This window comes from Ahaetulla prasina, chromosome 1 (genome assembly GCF_028640845.1).
Source record: "Ahaetulla prasina isolate Xishuangbanna chromosome 1, ASM2864084v1, whole genome shotgun sequence".
Classification (NCBI taxonomy): Eukaryota; Metazoa; Chordata; class Lepidosauria; order Squamata; family Colubridae; genus Ahaetulla; species Ahaetulla prasina.
Window position 1 is genome coordinate 33,833,851 of NC_080539.1, and position 23,016 is coordinate 33,856,866.

General features: G+C 38.4%; 2 protein-coding genes across 13 annotated transcripts in view; one reads left to right on the plus strand and one right to left on the minus strand.

Annotated features, from left to right (window-relative positions):
* INTS9 (integrator complex subunit 9) overlaps positions 1-5,576 on the minus strand; it is an 86,382-nt gene extending 80,806 nt beyond the window's left edge. Inside the window, exons 1-2 of one of the 2 annotated variants that reach the window (XM_058164810.1) lie at positions 5,485-5,576; positions 1,169-1,296 (exon numbers count right to left, since the gene is read on the minus strand). In XM_058164810.1, the coding sequence (XP_058020793.1) occupies positions 1,169-1,296; positions 5,485-5,493 (137 nt within the window). In that variant the 5' untranslated portion in view covers positions 5,494-5,576. The remainder of the gene's footprint in view (positions 1-1,168; positions 1,297-5,484) is intronic. The other variant, XM_058164809.1, reaches the window with a different exon arrangement.
* Positions 5,577-5,688: 112 nt separating this feature from the next.
* The window catches only part of HMBOX1 (homeobox containing 1), a 135,389-nt gene continuing 118,061 nt past the window's right edge, over positions 5,689-23,016 (plus strand). For 8 of the 11 annotated variants that reach the window (XR_009152882.1, XM_058164811.1, XM_058164819.1 and 5 more), the window contains exon 1: positions 5,845-6,138. The gene's annotated coding sequence lies outside the window, so the exon portion shown is untranslated. The other 3 variants (XM_058164816.1, XM_058164812.1, XM_058164814.1) reach the window with 3 other exon arrangements.

Sequence of the window (23,016 nt, forward strand, 5' to 3'; positions counted from 1 at the left end):
TGGAAGTCAGTTCCCCCATCATAAGGTCTCCTCCTAGCACAGCATCCTTTTTCCTCTGCTGACTGGAAGTCCGGTTCCCCCACCATAGAGTCTCCTCCTAGCACAGTATCCTTTTTCCTGTACTTGTCCTAACCGAAAGCCCTATCTATTGTGGAGCCAACCAGCAACAGGGTGCCGCAGCAGAGGGATGAAAGAGTCACATGCGGCTCCAGAGCCGTGGGTTGCTGACCCCTGTTATAGGTCTCCTATTGGACCAAAGGGTTGGATTAGAAGATCTCCAAGTTCTCTTCCTATCTCTGTTATTCTGTATTCTGTTCAGACAAAGACCCATTTAGATGAAGTCTCCTTACTGAAAAAGTATTCTAAGGCTGTGCAAACTTTAGATTAAAAAAAAAAACTCACTCTGGAACACAAGGGGGCGCAAATATAACATCTGTCTGCAACTCCTGAAACAGCTGCTTCTCTTCTGGGGATCATGCCTTGCATAGATGCTGAGCTACTCCACCAAAAGATGTGTTTGCAGATAGGTGCTGTATGTGCTTCCACCCACTCTTAAGCATCTTTTTGCCTTTAAATCCATAATTCTGCATAGATCTAGTACCTTCTAATTGTCCTCTAGCACCAGAGTGAAATGCATTTTTCCTGCTTTTTGTAATACATAGTAGCAAAAGATCCCCAAACTCAGAATCATTGAAAAAACTTTCCTTCACCCACAACAAACAACCTGTAAGATAGGTGGTTAACCGGAGGGCAGAAATATACGTCTGGCATGCTTACACTCTCTCATTTGTCTCCTCTTGCATGAAGAAGCCAGAGAGAGGACAGTTGTGTGACCTCACTTGTGCTGAGCTGCTGCTGCAATATTTTAGCGAAGCTTAGAATAAATTATCTGGAAACCAAATCGATAAATCCATAAAATGCTTTCCATCTACTGAGCCAAAGGATGTTATTTTGATAAAGGGAATTTTTAAGTGGACAAACTCTTTACGCTATCAGATGATACTGCATGTTCATTTCAAACTCCTTTCCTATAATACATCCCAGGCCTTCTCCACCAATGCTTCAGTCCTACATTAAATTAATCCCTTCTCCCCCTAAAAGTGTATCCAGTACAGAGTGAAGCTGGAGTGTGGAAAAACAGAGAGACACACACAAGAGTGCAGTGTACCTCTGGGCCAACGGCAGTGGGAGAAAGTTGAGAGCTGAGGTCATATCAAGCCCACAGTCCAACATGATGGTGGTAGATTTGAACTTGAGTACGTTGCATGGTAAAGTTGGATGCCCAGACAAGCAGTACTAAAAAAAAAATCAGATTAAATATCTAGCATTAGGAAAAGATAATAGTACAGTCAGAAGACAGGAAGGAGACGTGATACCATCTAAAAATACTTACCATGTTTAAATACCATTTTAATATTTTAATACTATTTAAAGATTACTCGGTGATGATAATTCTTAACCCATTCCTTTGCATACATACAAAAATAATTTTACTATTGTGCAGTATATCTCAGCATCTACTTTGACTTCAGTTCATTCCTGTTTGAGAGGAGAGAAGTAACCTAGAACTAAGAAGAAATTTCCTGATAGCTAGAACAATTAATGAGCAGAACAACTTGCCTCCAGAAGTTGTGAATGCTCCAACACTGGAAGTTTTAGTTTTTAAGAAGAGATTGGACAACCATTTGTCTGAAATAGTAGAGGGTTTCCTGTCTGAGTAGGGGGATGGACTAGAACAGGGGTCTCCAACCTTGGTCCCTTTTAAGACTTGTGGACTTCAACTCCCAGATTTGCTGGCTGAGGGACTCTGGGAGTTGAAGTCCACAAGTCTTAAAGGGACCAAGGTTGGAGACCCTTGGACTAGAAGACCTCGAAAGTCCCTTCCAACTCTGTTATTCCCGTTGTGTTATTTGTCTGGTTTATGCCTACCAGAGTATAATTAGCATTTCTTAAATTAATATTCATCAAGCTGTGCTATGCTTCACTGAACAGCAACCGAAGGCACTGACATGCAGAATGCACTCTTAGTACAATTGTATTTGTGGCAGCAAAATGGCATGATGCTTTGCAATGAACAGTACCATTCCGTTTCTGAATAAGAATGGAAATCAGTCCATTTTTCTGGGATTAGATGTTCAAATAGATAATTCGAAAAGATCCAGGGATATAGAGAAGCAGATTTGCCAGACACAATGGCTCAGTGGCTAAGGCGCTGAGCATGGCAATCAGAAAGGTCGGTGGTTTGAATCCCAGCGCCGCGTAAATGAATGAGCTCCCGTTACTTGTCCCAGCTTCTGCCAACCTAGCAGTTCGAAAGTATGTAAAAATGCAAGTAGACAAATAGGAACCACCTTTGGTGGGAAGGTAACAGCGTTCCGTGCACCTTCGGCATTTAATCATGCTGGCCACATGACCACAGAGACGTCTTTGGACAGTGCTGGCTCTTCGGCTTTGAAACGGAGATGAGCACTGCCCCCTAGAGTCGGGAACGACTAGCACATATGTGTGAGGGGAACCTTTACCTATTAGCAGAGGCAGTGAAATTTGAGATATGTTGCCCTTAAACCTGAGCAACTCCTATTGCTTAAACTTTCAGCTGGAGAAAAAGGTCAGGAAATAAGATCAAGAATCTTGATTTTTCATTGAATGTTTCCAATATCTGTGCACTCTTGTACTTGGAGACATGGACAAGAAAGAGGAAAGGGTATAGAGCCATTAAGAGCTATTGATAGGTGTAGACATGGTACATTGACATCAAGGAGAAAGCATTATCCATCTTCTGAGAAGATGAGGACAAGGAAGAATGCTCAAGTCTTTCAGACTTTCAGAAAACTCTCAGGGATTCCCATATCAGCAACATATTCAATGGGCAGCGTATGTATGTATGTATGTGAGAAAAAAGCCCAATTATAAGGCCAAATGAAGTTAAAGTGGAGATGTATATGTTAGCAACTAAGCCAGTTTATAGGTTAAATCAGTTTCAGATGGAAGGTAGTACCCAAACAATAAACAAGTTAATGAAAACAAAAACAAAACCTTTCACCCTTTTCTGATCTGTTATGGCTTATGGAATTTTTGAACAATAAAAAACAATAATACTATTTATCATTCCCATATTAAACAGATACACTAGTTACCATCCGATTTCTGGACACGACTGATGGTGTGAAATACGATGTGTCTAGACTCATATGGCTTGAAGCCAATTACCTACAGGTTTACAGTATTATGGTATAGGTTACAGCTACAATTAACATCTATACTGTAGCTAACTCTGCTTTTTCTGTAGAAAAAACAACTCGTTGTGGAGTTTAGACTGCTGCACTTAGAGGTCGGCTTCTAACATCTTTCTACCAAGGTCTTTTAGTTTAGATATTGTTATGCTGGCAATATTTCAACGGTTTTAATCACTATATTGAATTTTAAATTGGATTTTAGATATTCATAAGCCACTAAGAACCACAAAATGGGAGCAGTCATATATTACATTTCAAATAAGTAACACATGGAAAGGCATAATATGTTTACCCTCGCAGGCTTAAAATGCAGCCACTAAAAGTGATACAACATTTAAGCTGCAATCCTGAGCATATTCAGAATTGGGAGCAAGTCCTACTTAAAGCAGTGAGAACTAAATCAGAGTGAACGAACAGTATACGTTTCATGAACCAGTGCCTCCTCCTTCATTTTTTCCCTACCTCCTTCCTCTATCCTTTTCTTGGTGTCTATAAGCTTACCAAGAACCTTTTCAACAAAAGAATTACAATAAATAAATACTATAAGACTATGAGGGGTGTCAAACTTGCGGCCATGGGCTGGATGCGTCACTTGCAGGCCACGCCCATCCCAGCTCCACGAAGGAGAAAAACATCGCGAAACGTCACGTGACAGCAACGTGATGTGGCGAGATTGACACCTGTGCTATAAGCCTATTCTTGAGCAAAAGCGTAATATGCTAGTCTCTTTAAAATGCAATGAATGTTATGTGTTGGTCTCAATTTCCCTAAAAATTTTTAATTCACTAAAAAGGAATAAAAATGACACAATCAAGAAATATTTTGATAAAAAAGTTTAAAAATACTCAATTTTCCAAATAAGTACACCTGAAATGTTAACTTCTTTATTATCTGATCTGACAGTTCAAAATTTCTATTAAATGAAATTAAAAAATAAATGATAAAATAAAATAAAGCAAATACAGCATGAGATGCAAGAACCTGGCTCTCTTATTCCAGAAACCGTATATAACAGATTTTATCACACTGATATCTTCAGATGTGGTACACCACTGCATCCTTGAGACAACACATATTGGCTGGGGATATCAAGAATTGTAATCCAAGATATTTGCAGGGTACAAATTAGAGAAAGCTGTTTATATTGTAAGGATGTGCTTTGTCTAGCTTTGAACAACATCATTTTACTATTACTAAATACTGATGCTTTTTAATATCAAATGAAAAATGAAAAGCATGTTATGCCATGATAGTTTTCCCATAAGACATCCAGGGATTTGTAGTCTTATTTGCATGTTCGGCCTTTGGGTTATTTATACAATGCTGGTGACAAAGGAGATGTCCACAATGACCTCAGCATCAGATTTCGTTTAAAGGAAGAAAGTATACTTGATTTCAAAATAATTCTGATATGCAACTAATAAAAAAGTTTGTGATATCAAAACCAGAAAGTCAGAGCCTTTGCAATCTTGCTGGCAAGGAAGCCAGCACAGTATAGAAGCTAAATGTAGACTTGAACCAGGGGCACCAAGTTTCAAAACTCCACTCAATTGTAGATCTCATTCACTGACTTTGGACTATCATTCTCTCTTAGTCCAACCCATATCACTGAGTTGTTTATGTAGTACTGTCTCTTGCTGGAGAATCTTATGTACTTGGAGCTTTTAAGAGGAAAAAAAATGTTATATAAATGCAATAGTAAAGAATGACATTAGACATCCAACAGGTGAGAGCCAATGTATGTGGTATTTAACAGTGCACTTTTATATTGTGTGGCAGTTTATTTTAATTTGTGAACTACGACTCTTACTGGGGAGATAGGAAGAGGCAGAAACTCATGCAACTGTTGAATGCTGCATAACCTCTATAGATCTTAGCATTTAATTCAATATGTCATAACACGAGGAAGAGTAATCAAAGAAAGATTTTTGCCTATTAGGCATCTACCATCTATTTTTATTTCTATATCATTCTTTCTCCCAGAAATATCCAAAGAGTTTACATAGGTGGGTGGGGGCAGGAGTTGCAAATAAAACTAACCAAGCTAGCACTACTTAAAAACAATACATTATACTTGGCTGGGGAAAAAACCCAACAACTGAGACTCATCAAATCAAAGCTTCCCTAACAAAATGGATCGTGAGAAACTGCAAACCCTCCTTTCAGAGTTGCACTACAAGAGAAAAATTAGGTGGCCCCTCATGTCCGTCTCCTTCATCAAAACCCACCAATAGTACCCCCAACTCACCAGCTTCATGCTTTACCCGGCTCTATATACGGCGGACCATGCTTCTCTTTCCTGGTCTAAACCTCTTGCATTGCATCCTGGGCAATGTAGTCCATTACTGGAGCACGCCCTCTTATTCACTCCGCCCACCGCAAAATGATGTCACGAGCAACTATGTCTTCGCCGACCTGGAAAGCACGATGGGAATCGTAGTTTTTTCTCGCCCTGATCATCACTCTCCCGTTTACTGTTAGCCATTGGTGTGGCAGTTCTAGCGCAGGTCTCTGGGAGTCGTAGTCCTGGACAGCCCACTTTATCTTCTTCCCCTTGGGAAGAAGGAACTACAAGTCCCAGGGTCTCACAGCGGCAGCAGGTGGGAGCTTGGATGTTGATATCAACATGGCGCTTGTCAGACAGACAAAGGCAGTCAGTCTGGTCTGATTGAGCCCAAAAGGGAGCAGGAAGAAGTGGGAGGGGTTTTTTCCTTTCCTTGGGGGGTTCAAAAGAAGCAGAGCTTGGGAGTCTGAAGCAATTCCCCCCCTGGAGCTCCTTTCCATTTTATTTTGCAGGATCCCCTAAAAAAAAAGAAATCTCTTCGCTTTTCCTATTTGGGAGCCACCCCCAACTTCTGCTTCTAAATGGTCAAGTGGAGAAAAAAGTAGCCAGAACCAAAACGTGAGTATCCTTCTGACGGCGAAGGGCACGATCAGGGCTGTTCGGGGAGCGAAGGGCGATCGTGCCAAGCAAGAGGAGGAGAAGAGGGTCTTCTTGTCTTTTCCTTTTGTTTTGATCGGGCTTAATGGTCTTTCTTTTTCTTTTTGTCCGTTTGGGACTGGAGGGATGAGAGTACAGTATTTCTTCTCGGAACGCATCCCGAGTGACTTTGTGAGATCTTGAGAATTTTAGAGTAGAGAGAGGACGAGGGGAGAAAAAAAAATATGGTTTTTTTTCCCCATCTTCTTTTCTTTTTGCAGCTGAAGGAGAAGAGCCTGTTAAACAAGCTCTTTTAATTATTTTTATTTAGATGATCAGAAGTTTTGAGGGTACAGCAGCCAGTACTGTTGATCAGTAGCGTTATCACAGATTAGTTATCTCTTACCCTAGTTTAGCTACTCTTTATGAACTGGCAGAGAGATAGGAGGATGGAGGCATTTGCAATCGTTTTTTTTAAGTAATGGTGGTTTTGATCTGTGCTCCAGAGGGGATCGGGTTTTTTGGGGGGTGGGGAGACCTTTACAAACAGTGATAATGGTTCTTCTGGGTTAGTTTTTATTCAAAGGGGAAAGCAGGGACTGATAATATCTCTTGTGTTGTTTTATTTTTTCCTTTTGGATTTTCCCAAGCTTATGGAAATCTTGGGCTACTGTTAACAGCACCCAGGTAACCTTGCAAATACATTTATCTGGGCAGGGTTACTCTAATCCGATACAATATTTTTCCCAACAAAACTGTTTTTGCATAGGACAGGGTGATGATTTTTCCAAGGCATGTAAAAAGGTCAAAGAGGGATACGCCAGATATGTAAGTCTCCACATTCCATGCAAGTGATATGGACAAGAAATCCTAGATTGTATGATATGTGGGATGATGGTGTTGGGGTTCACTTCCTACTTTACTATTGAGATTTGGTGGGCTATATTAAAATCATATAAGAAATTATTGTCGGGGGTATTAACAGGGGAAGTACAATGATTTTTAAAATGATCTTGGAGAGGAGTATTTCTTTTTGTTTGGGTGGTTAATTGGAAGAGATATTAGCAAAAGCGAAATAATTCTGAGCTAAATGAGAGACATTTGGCTTCATTGTTAAGTTTCTCTGGAGAGTTGATTCTACTAAGGTATTGAACGGGGCACTTGATGTTCAGATTATTTAGGCATCTTTAGTCATAGCTTCATTAAGATAAAAGTGCTTTTAATTAAACTTTAATAACATTGTTGACTCCAGGACATTGAAATTAGTTGAAGATTTCAGGTATAGATTATGTGCGCAAAACACTAATTTTTGTACACCTTGTTTAGCCAAAGAAGCATTTGTTTATGGGTTTCTTGACAGGGTTTTAAATGAGAAAATATTGACAATTTTAGTGTGCAAAGTATGCACAGGTTGGAAAAGGAGACCTCTGTCTTCATGAAATGAGAAGCTAGTGTAGAGGGAGTAGTCGCTGGAGACACTGGGGTGTGCCAGCTATTGCAGGATGAGGAAGGGATGATCATCTTGCAAACAGAAAAGCATGACAAGTCAAATGTTGTCAGCTGTTGCTGCATTCAGCTCTTTGCAGGTGTGGAATATGATGTGGGAATATTGATTCAAACTGGAGAGGTTAATATTTAAGTTACTTGAGTTCCCTCGTGGTTTCTTTAAGTTAATGTGTGCTGATTCAAATCAGTTATGAACATCATCAAAGGCCGTGTTATATATTTTCTCATTCTGTGTTTGGAGGCAGTTTTAATAGCTTAAGTTTCCTCCCCCCAAAAAAGTTTATGCAATTGTTTGAGCCCTTTGGGAACCATTTTTCCCAACACCAATTTTTAGAAAATTAATAGTTATGAGCTATATTTTGAAGCTTCTTTAAAGCATTATTCAAGAGTTCTATGCCTAAAGTACCGTGTTTGGATTTCAGATGTTTGATTTTAAACCTCAGATGCTGTGAATTCATTGTGCAAGTTAATGTGAGCTGATGCAGCATGGTGCTTAAGAAATTATGCTGTGAAGTGGGAAGTCCTTTAGTTCCCATTCTATCTTAGCTGTGAAATCATTAACAACCCAGTCCTATTCAGCTTTATTCAAGTAATTCGTATAGGATTATAGCATAAGTGGCTTCATGCAAACTACCTTTTCTCAGTCTCAGCGTTTCACATATGAAATATAGTGATAAATTGATATTGCTCTTTTTCAAGGTTATTCATAAAGCTTTATGCATGTGGAATGCTATAAATATTCAGAAGCTCTGTATGAGTACTAATTTATCATATCATTGTTTTTTAGACTTTATGCGTAAGATGAAATTGAGAGCGGAGTCTTGCTACTGGTTCTCATCTTTATTGATAATCTAAATAAATAATATTTGTGAATCCTCTATCTGCCTGAAGAGATTGAAAAGTATAGAAGAATGCAAGACTATCTCAGAACTTTCCTTCCTTCCTTCCTTCCTTCCTTCCTTCCTTCCAATAAAAGGAGCATTTTGCAAAAGTGAGCTCTATGTAAGAAAACCAAAGATTAATTAAGAGGGATGTACAATAACTGACTTGACACAATAGCGTAAGCAATATTGTGATTATGTTGACGTAATGCGCATGTATCCAAATGATTGTGACTTATTGACTAAACCACAATAAAGTAAAACATGACTTAGTACAATTTACAAGTTTAGCTAGAGAACATTATGAGCAAAGATTGTCCTTTAAATTGTCAGAGAAGCAGTAAGAAACTAGAGGTGTAGCATTTTTGGTGGTGTCTGTATGAAACTGATTTGACATAATTTTGCTACATCAATAGCAGACTGGCTGATACAAAGTTAGCCTTATGTCTTAGCGCCTGCTGATTAACCGATCAAGAATTTTGTTGATCGATTGCTGTCTGAGGTCTTTTAACTAGTGATTTGAGATATTGAACAGATTGCATCTGTAGGCAGACCCTTTACTCAGTCATAGGAAACTTCATATAATGCTGTCTTCATTGATCATTCATCTCTCTGTGGAAAAAAATGTTAATATCTGTTATTTTTGTTGAGTATGGAGTGATACTTAAAACATAGGTCTTCTGAACTGATCTGAAATGTTTTGCTAATGCTTTTGGAGAAAACATGGAATATATTTGAAATGAATATCTAACCTCCAATGACTAAAGTTGATATTTGCAAATTGTCATAGTAGAAATCTCTTTGCATCTTCTATTTTCTCCACTGCCACTCCTGGAATAAGAGTTTCTTTGAAAGTTGTACATTTTGTCGAAGTGAAATGTGCTTCATTTTTCACAGAGCCAAATCATGGAGTTCAGCCAACAGTCTTTAGACCAAAGTAAAATCTACAAATCGGACATAGTTTAGAATAAGTCGTGGGGAATGCTTCCATTCCTTTGAAGCCTTTTGGGATTTTAGAATAGAATAGAATAGAATAGAATAGAATAGAATAGAATAGAATAGAATAGAATAGAATAGAATTTTTTATTGGCCAAGTGTGATTGGACACACAAGGAATTTGTCTTGGTGCATATGCTCTCAGTGTACATAAAAGAAAAGATATGTTCATCAAGGTACAACATTTACAACACGATGGTCAATATATCAATATAAATCATAAGGATTGCCAGCAACAAAGTTACAGTCATACAGTCATAAGTGGCAAGAGATTGGTGATGGGAACGATGAGAAGATTAAACACATATTTACTACTGACAGTGAATTAGCTTTATGTTTTATAAGATGAAGTAGAGATATACTTTTCTATCTCCTATATTTTGGATTGTCACTTCTTTGTTTGCCATTTTCTTGGAAGACCTTCTTTTAATACTCTCCTGTCTGATCCGTACCCCTTTTATGTTTATCTTTTCTTTTATGTACACTGAGAACATATGCACCAAGACAAATTCCTTGTGTGTCCAATCACACTTGGCCAATAAAGTTCTATTCTAAAAATTCTATTCTATTCTTTGTGAAATGATGGGAGAAGATACAGTATTTAATCCTCTGTTATACTTCCCTTTTCTGTCTCATTTTTCTTGTATTCTATTGCTGTGTGATCATTTCGGGCCAAAGGTCTCGCCGTTCTTGTTTCTTCAAAATTCAATGTATTTATAACCTATGTATGAATAAATATGCACTAGTTAGAATACGGTGACTCTTTGTTGAAAAATGTACAAAGAATGCTGCTGGATCTGATGAAAGGTCCAGCTAATGCAGCACCTTTTTTATTTCCAGTTTATCAGGTTACCTTTCAAGGTAATTAACCAGAGAAACAAAAGGTATAAATGGTCCTTCTGAAATGCAAGTCATAAATGCAAAGCTCTCTAGTGCAGTGTGCCCTTTTCCGTAGAGCACAAATATCCTTTCACTTCAACATACGGATAGTTATTAAAAATTAGAGTAAGGATTAAAACCAGCTGTTTAGGAAGACTATGGAATATACAATATGATGGGTTTTCAAGAAACAACAGTGCATTGATTGGGCATGTATTAGATATGAATTTCTTGTGCATCTGTACGGATCTCTTCTTGAAGTCACTTTATATGGGTTAATATATTATGTGGAAAATATATTAATAATCTGATATTCTTATGTATAATTGGATTGAACAAATACAAATGAATTGAATTGAACAAATACAAACGCAAATGAATACATTGACTCTGTGTGTGCTTTATTTTGTTATAAGATTCACTACAGAGAATGGTACTTGTTCCATAGTAAGTATCTCTAGGATTGTGACCATACAACAACATGACCTTTGGCAAGCTATAAAAATCAGTCAGCTGCAGATTAGTTACTCTTTTAACACCCTTTATACCTTGTTTGTTTTGCACTTTCTAGCAGAAAGGTGGACTACCCCCATCTTCTACCTTTGATGCTTGCTTGTGGGGGATTTTAATCCATGTTTTATGATGGTGCGTATTGAACTAGATGATATCATCACTTCAGGTTAATTAGCACAGAATGTAAGGTTATGCTTTTTGTGGATGCAGCATTGGATCATGTGTTTCTGGACAATTTTTTTTTTATAGCTGCATTGCAAAAGAGGCTATTTAAAAAGTGGTGCATCCTGCACAAATTGGAGGAAGGAAGGAACAGCATTTATTTTATTTTTAAAAATGTCCCACTTCTCTTTGAAAATAAATCTGTAAGAAAGGTTCTGGAGTATGTTTTACTGTGCATGAAAGATATGGCATAAAATTAAACTTGCTTAAAAAAAACCCAGCACTTGTGATAAAACAAGGGAGAGAAAGTGCTGGCTCATAGGCTCACATCACTGCGGAGGGCTTGGCTCAGTGTTCTGAATGCTATTTCTTTCCTGTAATGGTGGAGCCATCAGATGCTTTTTTCCTTCCCATAAAGGCTGAGAGTGAGCAGTTTTATCTTGGACGGGAGTGTTCTAATCAAGGAGCTTGATTCCATCTCATTTAACTATGGAATCTATTCAATGTTCACATACTAATATTAAACTGTAGCGAATGGAAGAGGCAGGATGCTGTGCTACAGATGAGGCTAGCTGATATGCATACAGTGTTGACATCTGAACTGAAGGGCCATCCACAGATGAAGCTTGTTACACCCCACCCATTAGTAATAACACTTAGACTTATATACTGCTTCACAGTGCTTTTACAGCCTTCTCCAAGTGGTTTACAGAGTCAGTATCTTGCCCCCAACAATCTGGGTCCTCATTTTACCAACTTCAGAAGGATGGAAGGCTGAGTCAACCTTGAGCCAGTCAGGATCAAACTCCTGGTTGTGGGCAGAGTTTGTCTGCAATACAGCATTTTAAATCACTGTACCACCATAGCTCCTCATTACTTATTCAACCTTTTTTTGAAAAAATATTATTGACCCATTTCATAGCTTTCATAATTTGCAAGAAGCCACACCTTATCCTCATAACAGAAAATGAGCTGAACCTAACCCCCCCCTTTTTTTCTTTATCCCTTTTGAACATATCTTTAAGGGGTGGAGTGAGGGACCAACAATGTGTGTATTATAGGTGCTTGTTTATATCCCACTGTGCAAACTCAGGGCAGTTACCAACAGTCTCTGTGTTGGTGGAATTCAATTCCACCTGATTGTTAATCATTGGTTTCTCTTAACCCAGAACTTCTGTGTAAGGATAACAGGAAGGTAGTCCCACACATTTGGAAGATGTGGTTTAAATAGTTGCCTGCCTTAAATATCTTTATATTTAAGAGGGTGGGTTGTTTTGTTGAATTAAAAAACTTGTTAGCTGCTTTGTGAAGTCCTAGTCTTTGAAATACAGGATATCCTTATAATAAAAATCAATCCTTCCTCAGCATGTGTACAGCGATACCTGAATATTTCTTGTAAAGTTTCCTTTTCTACCACTGTAGCTCTTTTTCTAGGTATTATTTATTTTTTATAAAGTATTAAATGATCAATTAAAACAAGATAAATAAATGATCGTATGGTAAGACTTTAAAAGAGCAAACTAATTATGGCTGATGTTTGGGGCATAAAGTATCCCTTTGGCCAGTGCAAAAAGCCATGAATATTTGCCAGGGTGCTTCATTCAACAGATGGGATTCATAATAAAAAGTTTTTTAAAAAAAATATTTTCCCTAGGGACACTTAGATATGGGATCTGATAGGGATAGGATATAATTTTTAAAGTATGTGGTCCTCAAAATAGTTGTCTCAAGGCAGCTGCCAACACTCTAAAATTACAATTTAATTTTCTTAATCAAAACTATTATTAAAATAGCTAGCGTATAACAATGAAAACAAAAACAGCACACAAAAATTGGCTGAAAGGCTCAGAATTTTAAGAATTAAAATACTGGAAATACAACAAGTTATTTTTATTTGGGTCAGTAAAGATAAGAAAATAGGTGTGCTTGGGGGAAGGCATTCTAGAGCTTAGGAAACTATTAGTACTGAGAAGGTTGTTCCCTGGAAGCTACTTATTACACTTGATATGGGAGGATGCCTGGAGCACTGCTTCTAAGAATGACCATAATACAAGCGAGGAAATGTGGGGAGAGACAACCCTTCAAATGCTGTGATTGAAGACACCTATAAAGCCCATTAAAAAGCACTAGTACTTTGCATCGTGCTCAGACATGGGTTGGCAAGTTATTACTGAACAGGCATGAGTTATTCATAAAGTTGTCTAAAAAAACATACTTCTGCTAGTAGAATTTTCCAAAAAGTGCTTCCAAAGCAGCTGAAGATCTACACATTAAGTAATACAGTCTAAGGATTACCCAAGATTAATTTGTTTGGATAAATTTTCAGGAATATAGATGAAGCTGTCTGTATCAGTATGAGATATTGGCCTGTTCAGCAAAATGGTATTGCTCTGACTAGCAGAGCTCTCCAGAATGTCATGTGAAGGTCATTTCCATACCTGATAACTGAGATCTCTTTTAACTTGAGTGCCAGAGAGTCTTTTGTATGCAAAATATATGCTATACTGCCAAGCTGTTGTCTTAAAAAAAGAGACGAGGTGATGAGGTCCCTATTGGAGGATTATTCATATGAGAGACAATTACAAACAGCAGAATGCCTTTCTAGGGCCTGAAGAGAAGAATTCTGCAACCTACTGCAACCTATGTGAATATATACAGTAAATGTACCGTACCTGTTATGGTGCTGTTCTGTTGTGCCTCCTGCTCCTGGGGCCACGCTGAAAGCTATTTCATATTCAACCTGGACCATTATAACTTCTCAACCACCCTCTTTCTCTAAGAATTCATTAGTTCATCCATCTTTATAAGTCCAGAAATGCAGCTTTCTTAAAATAAAAGCTGAAATTATCAAACAGTTTGGACTTCCTTTCAGCATTCATTGAAGAGAAGAGAAGCATAAAAATACTGTAAACAAATAAAATAAGCTGGATTCAGTATCTGCCCAATTTAGTTCCGTTGTACTGATGGCTGTTGTTTTATAATCTGAAGTCATTCTAGTTTTTCAGTTCTCTCCTGGAAATTTTAAATTGCAAGACATGTTTAAGGACTGAACAGACGTTGACTTTCAGCTGACACTCTTGGGCAAAGAAACCACCCTCAACCCCCTCCCCCCTGAAAGAAAGAAGCTCCCTGTAGTTCTTATTAAAATATACCGGTAATATTTTGTAGGAACATTGTACGTAGGGATTTTACCTTTGCAAACTGACATGTAAAAATACGGGACACACATTAAACACACATCAGTTCCATGGGATGGGTTATCTATGAATAGAAAAAAATCTGTATACTAGGCAGAAATCTTCTCTTTCATGATGGTTTTAATCTATTAGAGAGAAAAGTGAACCCTGAAAGATGTTTGTTATTCCAAGAGGCTGTTGGTTGACTGACCAAAGTCCTTTGGTTCAAAATATAAGTTAATGGGTTAGCATGTATGTTTGATACATGTAGCACTGGTGTTAGTACTGGTAGTATTTTTTTAAAATTAGCTGGCATTGAATAGGTCTTTCCTGAGTCATGTAGTACACTGAAGTAGAATGTGTTTATCTTAAATCAGAAGTTCTCAAACCTGCTCAAATGATAGATGAATTTATTGGACCCCACCCCATGAATAAACTAATAATTTAATTAGAGTTGGGAAGAAATATATATAGCATTTCCATATATTTTAACTTCTCTTTCACAGAAGTTCTCACACTTTGAAGTACAATACTAACCTCTTGAATTTGGACAGCAAATAAGGAACAAAGCCCAGAGTGAATTATGGCAGTTGTCCTATTTAATCTGTGCAAGTCTGATCAGTTTTTTTTTATTATAATCCCCTAATACACGGTATGAACAACTCTACCTTCTGCAATTATAGCAATTCTACTTGTAGATGTCTATCAATTTTGGGGTTTAAGACAGGGTAAACCTTGCCATATTCTGTTGTGTCTTGCCCGCTCTCACAGCAGCCGGGGCCTTCTTATCTGCTCCCGAACATGGAGGAATGTATGCCTCCCGGCCCCAGTCCTGGCTCCATGCCCAGACAAGCTGAAGAGGAGGGGGCACCTCCCGGTCCCAGCCCTGGCTCCATGCCCAAGCAGGCTGCAGAGGAGGAGCACCCCTGCCCCAGCCCTGGCTCCATGCCCAGGCAAACGGAGCAGCTAGACCCCTCCCCCTCCTCCACAGCATGTGAGCCTGAGGAAAGTTTATTTCCAACAGCTGCTGATTGGAGTGACCCTCGCATCAGAAGACTGGATAGGCGGAGGAAACAAGAAGGAAGGGAGAGGCAGGCCTTAATGAGTGCTGAGTCATGGAGCCACACCCCATGGCCTATATAAAGGATCTGCTTTCTGGCAGTCTCTGAGTCAGGCAAAGTCGAACTTATCTTGCTGAAGTCACTTTCTGGTCTCCTGCCTGCTCTGAGGACTTTGCTAGGACTTTGGGCAGAGCTGCAGAGGCAAGCCTGATTCGGATTTCCCTGACCCGGCCGTCAGCGGAGGAGTGGGACACGACATATTCTTTAAAATGCTGGGCTAGCATTAGCATTGTCCGCCATCAGAAATTATTTCCTGTCTTAAGGTATTAAATCAAGCATGCAGAATAAGACAGGAACCTTTGCCATGGGGAAATTTGATTCACAGCGCTATACCATAGAACGCCCACTAGAACCTTCTACCACTGCCGGCTAATGTATAAGATACATCCACTAGTAAAATGATTGCTAGACTTTGAGTTCCCAGTAAATATCAGCAGGGATATAACACTGATTAGGTTCCTCCTAAATTATCCCACTCTCTTTATTGATTTATAAAGCTTACCTACCTGAAGTGCAATGAGTCCAAACTTGATGATTTTTTTTTTGCCTATTAGAATCTTTCTTCTGAAGCTCTGGAAAAATGTAGATGACAAATACTGAAGTAGCTGCAGTAGGTAAATTCTGGCAGTTTTAGAATGATCATTTTCTAAGAAGCGTTTGAACATTTTGATGGTTATTTCGGAATGATCTGCTCTGTCCCAATTCAGTAATCTGTAGGTAGCTAGAAGAGAAAGCTAAATGCAAGTGAGCCGGTGAAAGGGGAATAAGTTGCAGGTATCCTTTTGCACCGCAGGTAAATGAAGGAGATGTGCATACTGCATGTACATAAGAATCAGGCTCAGGAGAATCAGGAAATATTGCCATTGTTATCAGATGTTTCTGCATTTACCAATGATTGCATTTATTGGAGATTTATGCCCTTTTGTCTGGAAAAAAAAATAAGATTACAGCCTTCTGCAGTGTAGAAAGGTATCATGAATCAACATATGGAACTTTGAAAATTCAGATGTCTGAGCCAGAAGAAGATCTGCAACCCAATCTTACATGATAATGGCGAAAAGCAGCTTCATATGTTAAGGCTGTTAAAGGGGAAGCAGCATTCAATTTTGTGGCATGGAGTTTAGCACATTTCCGAGACCTTTGGGTCAGGATAATAGGATTAACATGACACATAAGGAAATGAGGAAGGAAGAAAGAGGAAGACAAATTTCCCAAAGAATTGACCTTTGGATTTGTTCTTTACTTTATCTACAAAAAGTATTTGTAATTTGTTACCTATTCTGTTAGGCGCTATCACAGAACAGCAGAATAAGCTGATGTTTCTTTATTTATAAGGGCCTCTGGTGGCTCAGACTGCTAAGACAGTCTGTTATTAACACAGCTGCTTGCAATTACTGCAAGTTCAAGTCCCACCAGGCCCAAGGTTGACTCAGCCTTCCATCCTTTATAAGGTAGGTAAAATGAGGACTCTGATTGTTGGGAGCAATAAGTTGACTTTGTATATAATATACAAATGGATGAAGACTATTGCTTAACATAGTGTAAGCCACCCTGAGTCTTCGGAGAAGGGCGGGATATAAATGCAAATAAAAAAAATACGTTACTGAAACGATTCATTTTTTTTAGAATTATATCCTGTCTTTTCTCCAGGTTCTCAAGGAAACTTCACTGATGAGTTTGCTTGGAATTGCTAACAGTTTCTGTTCCTTCCATTGTTGATATTTCATGCTGGGACAAAGTTTTGCAACAGCATGTAGAAAGCCAACTGGTGACTCTCTTTGGCTTGCTCAAATATCTGAGTGTTGAAATCTGGCAAGGATATACTCAAGGAAGATTAATATAAAGTATGTTTATACAGTGGGTTGATCGATTTCTGAATATTAAGTTTGTTTTTAATTTCTGGAGTACTTATTTGAGACTGAATATAAGGACTGATACGATGAATTTGATGAATACGGTACCAAAAAATAGACATCAAATGATGATGCGAACTAGTTTTGATTTTTTTTAGCCCTTTATAATGGGTTATAATGGGATTTGGCAGAGAAACTAGTAAGTATTGCATGAGAAAGACATTATAACAAATACATTACGACTAGCAGTTATTGGTAATCTAATCATCCATTAATTTCTCTAGGCTGTCTTTGACAGTAACTAAATGGCAGCTAGTGCCATGGAAACAAAAAAATGTGGTTCAAAAGTGCAGTTCAATGGATCTAGTTTGAAGTTATTGATGGAAAAACTTTTTAAGTGATTCAATATCTTGCTGCCTTTCTGGAAGCTCTAACCTGTGGGAACTGGAGGAGACAATACCGTTTTCATCATCAGATAAGAAGTATTGTAGATGAAAAGTCCTAGCTTAGCAACGTTGCTAGCAATAACCAGGCAGATGTTCATGAAAAATAGACAGTGAGGACAGGAAGATGACAGCTTTTTTTTATTATTACATCTATTGACTGAGATGTTGAACTCTGAAGGTTTCCCAGAAAAATGAGAGGGACCATAGTTCAATCAACAGCAGTGTTCTCCAAAACTCTCAAGTGCAATTTCAGGCAGTTCCAGTATAAAAGAGTTTACAGTAGCTCTGAGAATGCTTCAAGGGCGGTTTGAAAGAAATGTTACAGAATGCATTAGAGCAGGGGTGTCAAATTCAATTTCATTGAGGGCTGCATCAAGGTTGTGTTTGACCTTGGTTGTGGCCAGCTTGACATCACTCCTGTAAGGGGCACCTGTGGTGGCCTGAGTGCTCTGCCAGTGAAAACAGCCTCCCAAGCTCCATTTTCATCTGTCATGGCCTCCTGGTGGCCTGAGCGCTCTGCCAGTGAAAACGGCTTGGGAGGGCCACATGCAGCTCTCCTTGCCAAAGAGGAGCTTGGGAGCCCGTTTTCACTGGCAGAAGCACTGCGGGCCAGTCCTTCGCTGTTTTCAGGACGGCCCCCCGGGCCTTGAGTTTGACTGCATTAGAGCAAAAGCATAAGCATAAACATCTCTTTAAAGCAGCTGCCTCTTTTTTTTCAGAATGATTGGAAGCCTAACAAAGGAAACAACTACTAGAAATAGATGCTATGCTTGCACACTCGTGTATTCAGAAACATTGGGATCATTTCGAAACATGCACAATCCTGTTTTAGAGGAGCACACATTCTATTCCTAAATAATACCTGGACATGGTAGAGAAGCAGCTGCATATACCATATTTTTCGGAGTATAAGAGGCACCTTTTCCCCCCAAAAAAGAGGGTGAAAATCTGGGTGCGTCTTATACTCCGAATGTAGCTCCACCCAGCTTCTCAAACAGAGGTTTCATAGGCTGAAAAAAGCATCAGAAACAGAGCTTCAGGAAAAAAGCCCCAAACGGAGCTTCAGAAAAGAAGCCCCCAAACAGAGCTTCAGAGATTTTTTTCTGAAGTTCTATTTTGGAGGCTTTCAGAGGCAGAAAAAAGTTTCAGAGGCAGGAAAAAAAAGCCAAAAAAAGCAAGGCACAGAGCTCACAACCAAGGAACCTGTTGCTAAAATTCACCTCTGGGAACAGCTGATTGGGGGTATTCCGGGAGGCCAATCCACCTGCCAATCAGCTTTTTTCTTATTTTCCTCCCCAAAAACTAAGGTGCGTCTTATACTCCGAATTATACGGTATTTCATAACGAAAGTCTATTGTCAATAGGTTTATCTAACCATTAAAAAGAAAGAGAAATTTAAGTTAGATATAACCATTGCCTGCCATGTTTTGTGATGTGTTCCTTCCCCCCCTCAGTGATACAAGTCCTTGATTGTGTGCTGGTTTTTTTCCTATTCCTTTCTCAGTTTTCTGTTATTCTAGTGGATGAAGAGATGCTCTTCACTGACTGAAGCTTATTTGGATTTCTGGCAGCCTACTGTGATGTGGAATGAGCCCATGTGGAATGGACTTCGTCATTGGTTCAAATACCATTCCATGGTGTGACTTAATTGGATTTGTCTTAGCATCTTTTGTGAATATAATCATTGTGATTTATAAATTGTGTTTTCTGGCTTAACATTCAGGGTGTGAAGCCAGCCACTTTGGCTTATTCACAAAAATGATTATGTAAAATTCGGCTTTGTGCAATGTGTTCAAATCTAGTTGCTATATATGATGTGAAGCTGTTTCCCTCTTCTTTCGCCTTTGGAAATACTGTCAGTAGTGTAGAGTTTATGGGAAGGTTCATATGAGCTGCAAAAATCCAGATGACCTCTAGATGGCTGCAAAGAGAGGTAGAATATTCTACTACTTTGCAGTCCTCTTCCGGTCATTTAGATCTTTGCAGCCCAAATATGAAGGGGTCCAGCTTGTAGGATGATGGAATATTGCTTGGTGTTCTTATATGTTGACATTTTTGTAATCATGCACTTTGGAAGATCTATCATTTCAGTACATATGGTGCTAGTGAACAGGAAGAATGTGTGCTTAAATATTTGAAACAATCTTTTGTGGATTCTAGTCCATGTAGCATGGTGCTGTTTTTTTCTCTCAGATCTCAACTGAAAATGGCAGATTGACGTATCAGTGAGAAATGGCTGTACTAGTTCACACTGCAGGTAGGTGAGACATTTTAATGAAAAAAACACACACCATTGCCTTACACGAACTCATTGCAATTAGAAAATAAGCATAGCAAAGAGCGAGGACACACACAGTTTCTTCCTGATGTACTGCCTCTTTAGTTATAAAAAATGCTTCATTCCAAAGTGGTGTTTTAAAAATGACAATAAAATACCTGAAACTTTAGGAGCAGTTCTCTGTTATCACTTTCAAACTGACCACCTTATTCTGTTTGATGGCAAGATACTTCCTGCATTACAGAGTAAAATAACACCACTCCGTATTGCATTTGGAAATAATAAGCATATCCATATATCTGATACACAAAACTTTTTAATTGTGATGTAGTGAGAAAAAAGAATCAGTTTCCATGGGATGTAGCTTAAACCACTTTCTTTGGACACTACCTCTTTCTTATCACCTCCTTTCAACCAAGGGATAGTTAAATGTATGGCTAATACAACTAACAAGTAGCCTTGCAAAAGAAGCTGACCATTTTCCCTCCTGATAATATCTGAGCTTGTTTTCATATCATCTTCTTTTGTTTGGAGCATGACTTCCTAAATTAATGCATCCCAAAATAGTTTTCTTGTGAGCAAGATGTTGTTTTTTTCTTTCTTTCTTTCTTTCTTTCTTTAGTAGTGTGAGAAGTTCTTTTGATTAAACACTGAAGGGAAGATTCGAGTGTGTTCACAAATAGATGCAATTTAAGTATAAGATTAGCACATACAAACATCAAATCGCTTTCTCACTGTAAAACTGCCTTCCAGCTTCGAGAGTGGGAAATCATTCTTCAAATAGTGGGTTGGCTGAAATTCTCACAGTGTAACTGTGAAATGCACACTTTATTTTTATCTTCTGTCTGCCTTTTTTAAATGCTAATGCGAAGTTCTTATATTTATATAAAATCTGTTTTCTGTCGGAACAGTTCTGTACTACCTAGGCCCTTCATAACACAAGCTGCAAAAGAATTTGGCATCCTGAAAAATCTTTGAAAATAAAAACAGCAACAAAATAAAGGAAGTTGCCAATTTTTATGGTGCGGAGAACAGCTTGGATGCATGTGGGCAGACAATGGGTGAATACAAGGAATTGACTGTGTAATCAACTGTGGGCAGGTGGGAAATAATACTGGTATTTGGAAGGCATCTGGATCATCTAGCTTTTTACTGAGATGAGTAGAGGGTCTAAAAAGATGCCAGTAAATCTGCAGAAATCATAGCACCTGTTGTTGTTTTTGCAATATTAGGTGAAAGCTTAACACTTGAAGTTAAACGACATTCAGCAGAAAAGCAGAAGATACATGTGTTTATTCATATATTAATAATACCCTGTTTCCCCCAAAATAAGACATCCCCTGATAATAAGGTCAATCTGGCTTTTGAGTGCATGGCAATAAGGCCAAGTGCTTATTTCAAGGTTCAAAAAAATATAAAACAGGGTCTTATTTTTGGGGAAATTCGGTATTTTAAGAGAGGCCAAAGTTCATATCATTAAAAACAAAGAAATAGTCAACCGTTTTGTTGCCTAAATAAATTTTTCAGAGCTTTGGAATCAGAGAAATATTTCTGCCCTCATTGCCCAGAGACAGCTAAGGCAAGAGAGCAAAGCTAACAGGTAAATCACTCAATCAACAAGCCAATTTGAAGTGCAAGTGATGGCTTCATTCTCACAGTTAGATGGTGCCATGTCCCAAGATTTCCAAGATCCTAATTTGCAAGCTAACCCTTTGTATGATTTGTTTAGATTTCTCTTAATGTAACATCTGAATCTAGCCTTTGTGGTTTATAAACCATGCTACGTAGTTTAGTGTGCTGTCCAAACCTAGCCACTTGTACTTTATTCAATGAATCATTTGCTAAATAAACCGTAGCATAGCACAATGCGGGAATCTACTCCTACTTTAAAATAATCTGATGTAAAGCAGTTGATAAGTGCAGAAGTTTGCTTTTGAGAGTATGTGTGTGTGTGGGGCGGGGAGAGTAGATGTTTGCTCTGAACTTCAGTTTTCTCCTTGTCTTGTGATTATAGACCAGTTTCCTCTATCTTGGTGCTCTCTAGATTTACTGGGCTATGATTGAAAGGATTTCCCAGAGGCACAGAAGAAATAAAAAACCTGGCAGATCTCTAATGCAGAACAATTTCAGAGGCTTGTTATTTAAAAATTAGCATTAAAAAAGTAACATAAATGAAAAGAGAAATTCGCAACTCCGAAGGGGTTATTTAATAGTTATTTTTGGTTGAGCAAGGACTAAGAAGCTAATGAAAAGCTTAATTATCTGCAAGCTGAAAAAATATTCCAAAGGTGGTCAAATTCTTCTGGAATCCTACCTTAGCTGAATTGTTTTGCTATTTACATTTTTATTTAAAACATGCTTCTGGTTATCAGATTTACAAACTTTGTGGAACTTCTGGCTACTGGTTGCCATCTAGTTCCAGAACTAATGGGTTTTTTGAACTCATCCAATATGCCAACTATTATGCTCAAGTAACTGAGAAGATGCCTGCATCCACCAGAGCTTTGTCTATAACCCAGAGGGAAGCTGTGCTCCTTTGTCTATTGAATAAGTCCAAGAATCTCAAATTTACAGAGCTATTGAGAGATAATTTAATAACATCTGGAAGGCCGTACATTCCATGCTTCTGTAGAGAAAGGTAAAACGAGGAGTTAGTTGCATTATTTGAAATCAGACATTATGAACGTATTTATTTATTTATTGGCTATATACCATGCATTTCTGCCAATGAATGGTACTCAGTGTTTCTAAGAATAAGAATAAAAACAATATTGAATAATTCAAGGACCATTAAGAACACAATAATAAACAACTGTACCACCAACTCAACTCAGCAGCCAAAACCCACTTACACACCAAAACACTACATAAGTAAAAACCTATTTTGTGCCAGCAGAAAGGTGATTGAAAGGCAAACAGTCTGATCTTTTTGGCAGAGAATTTCAATCCTGGGAGCAGCCACCAAGAGGGTCCTCTCTTGTGTTTTCATCAGACATCCCCGAGAACTCTTCCTTTGCATGTATGTACAGAGACAAGTGTACTTGTACTG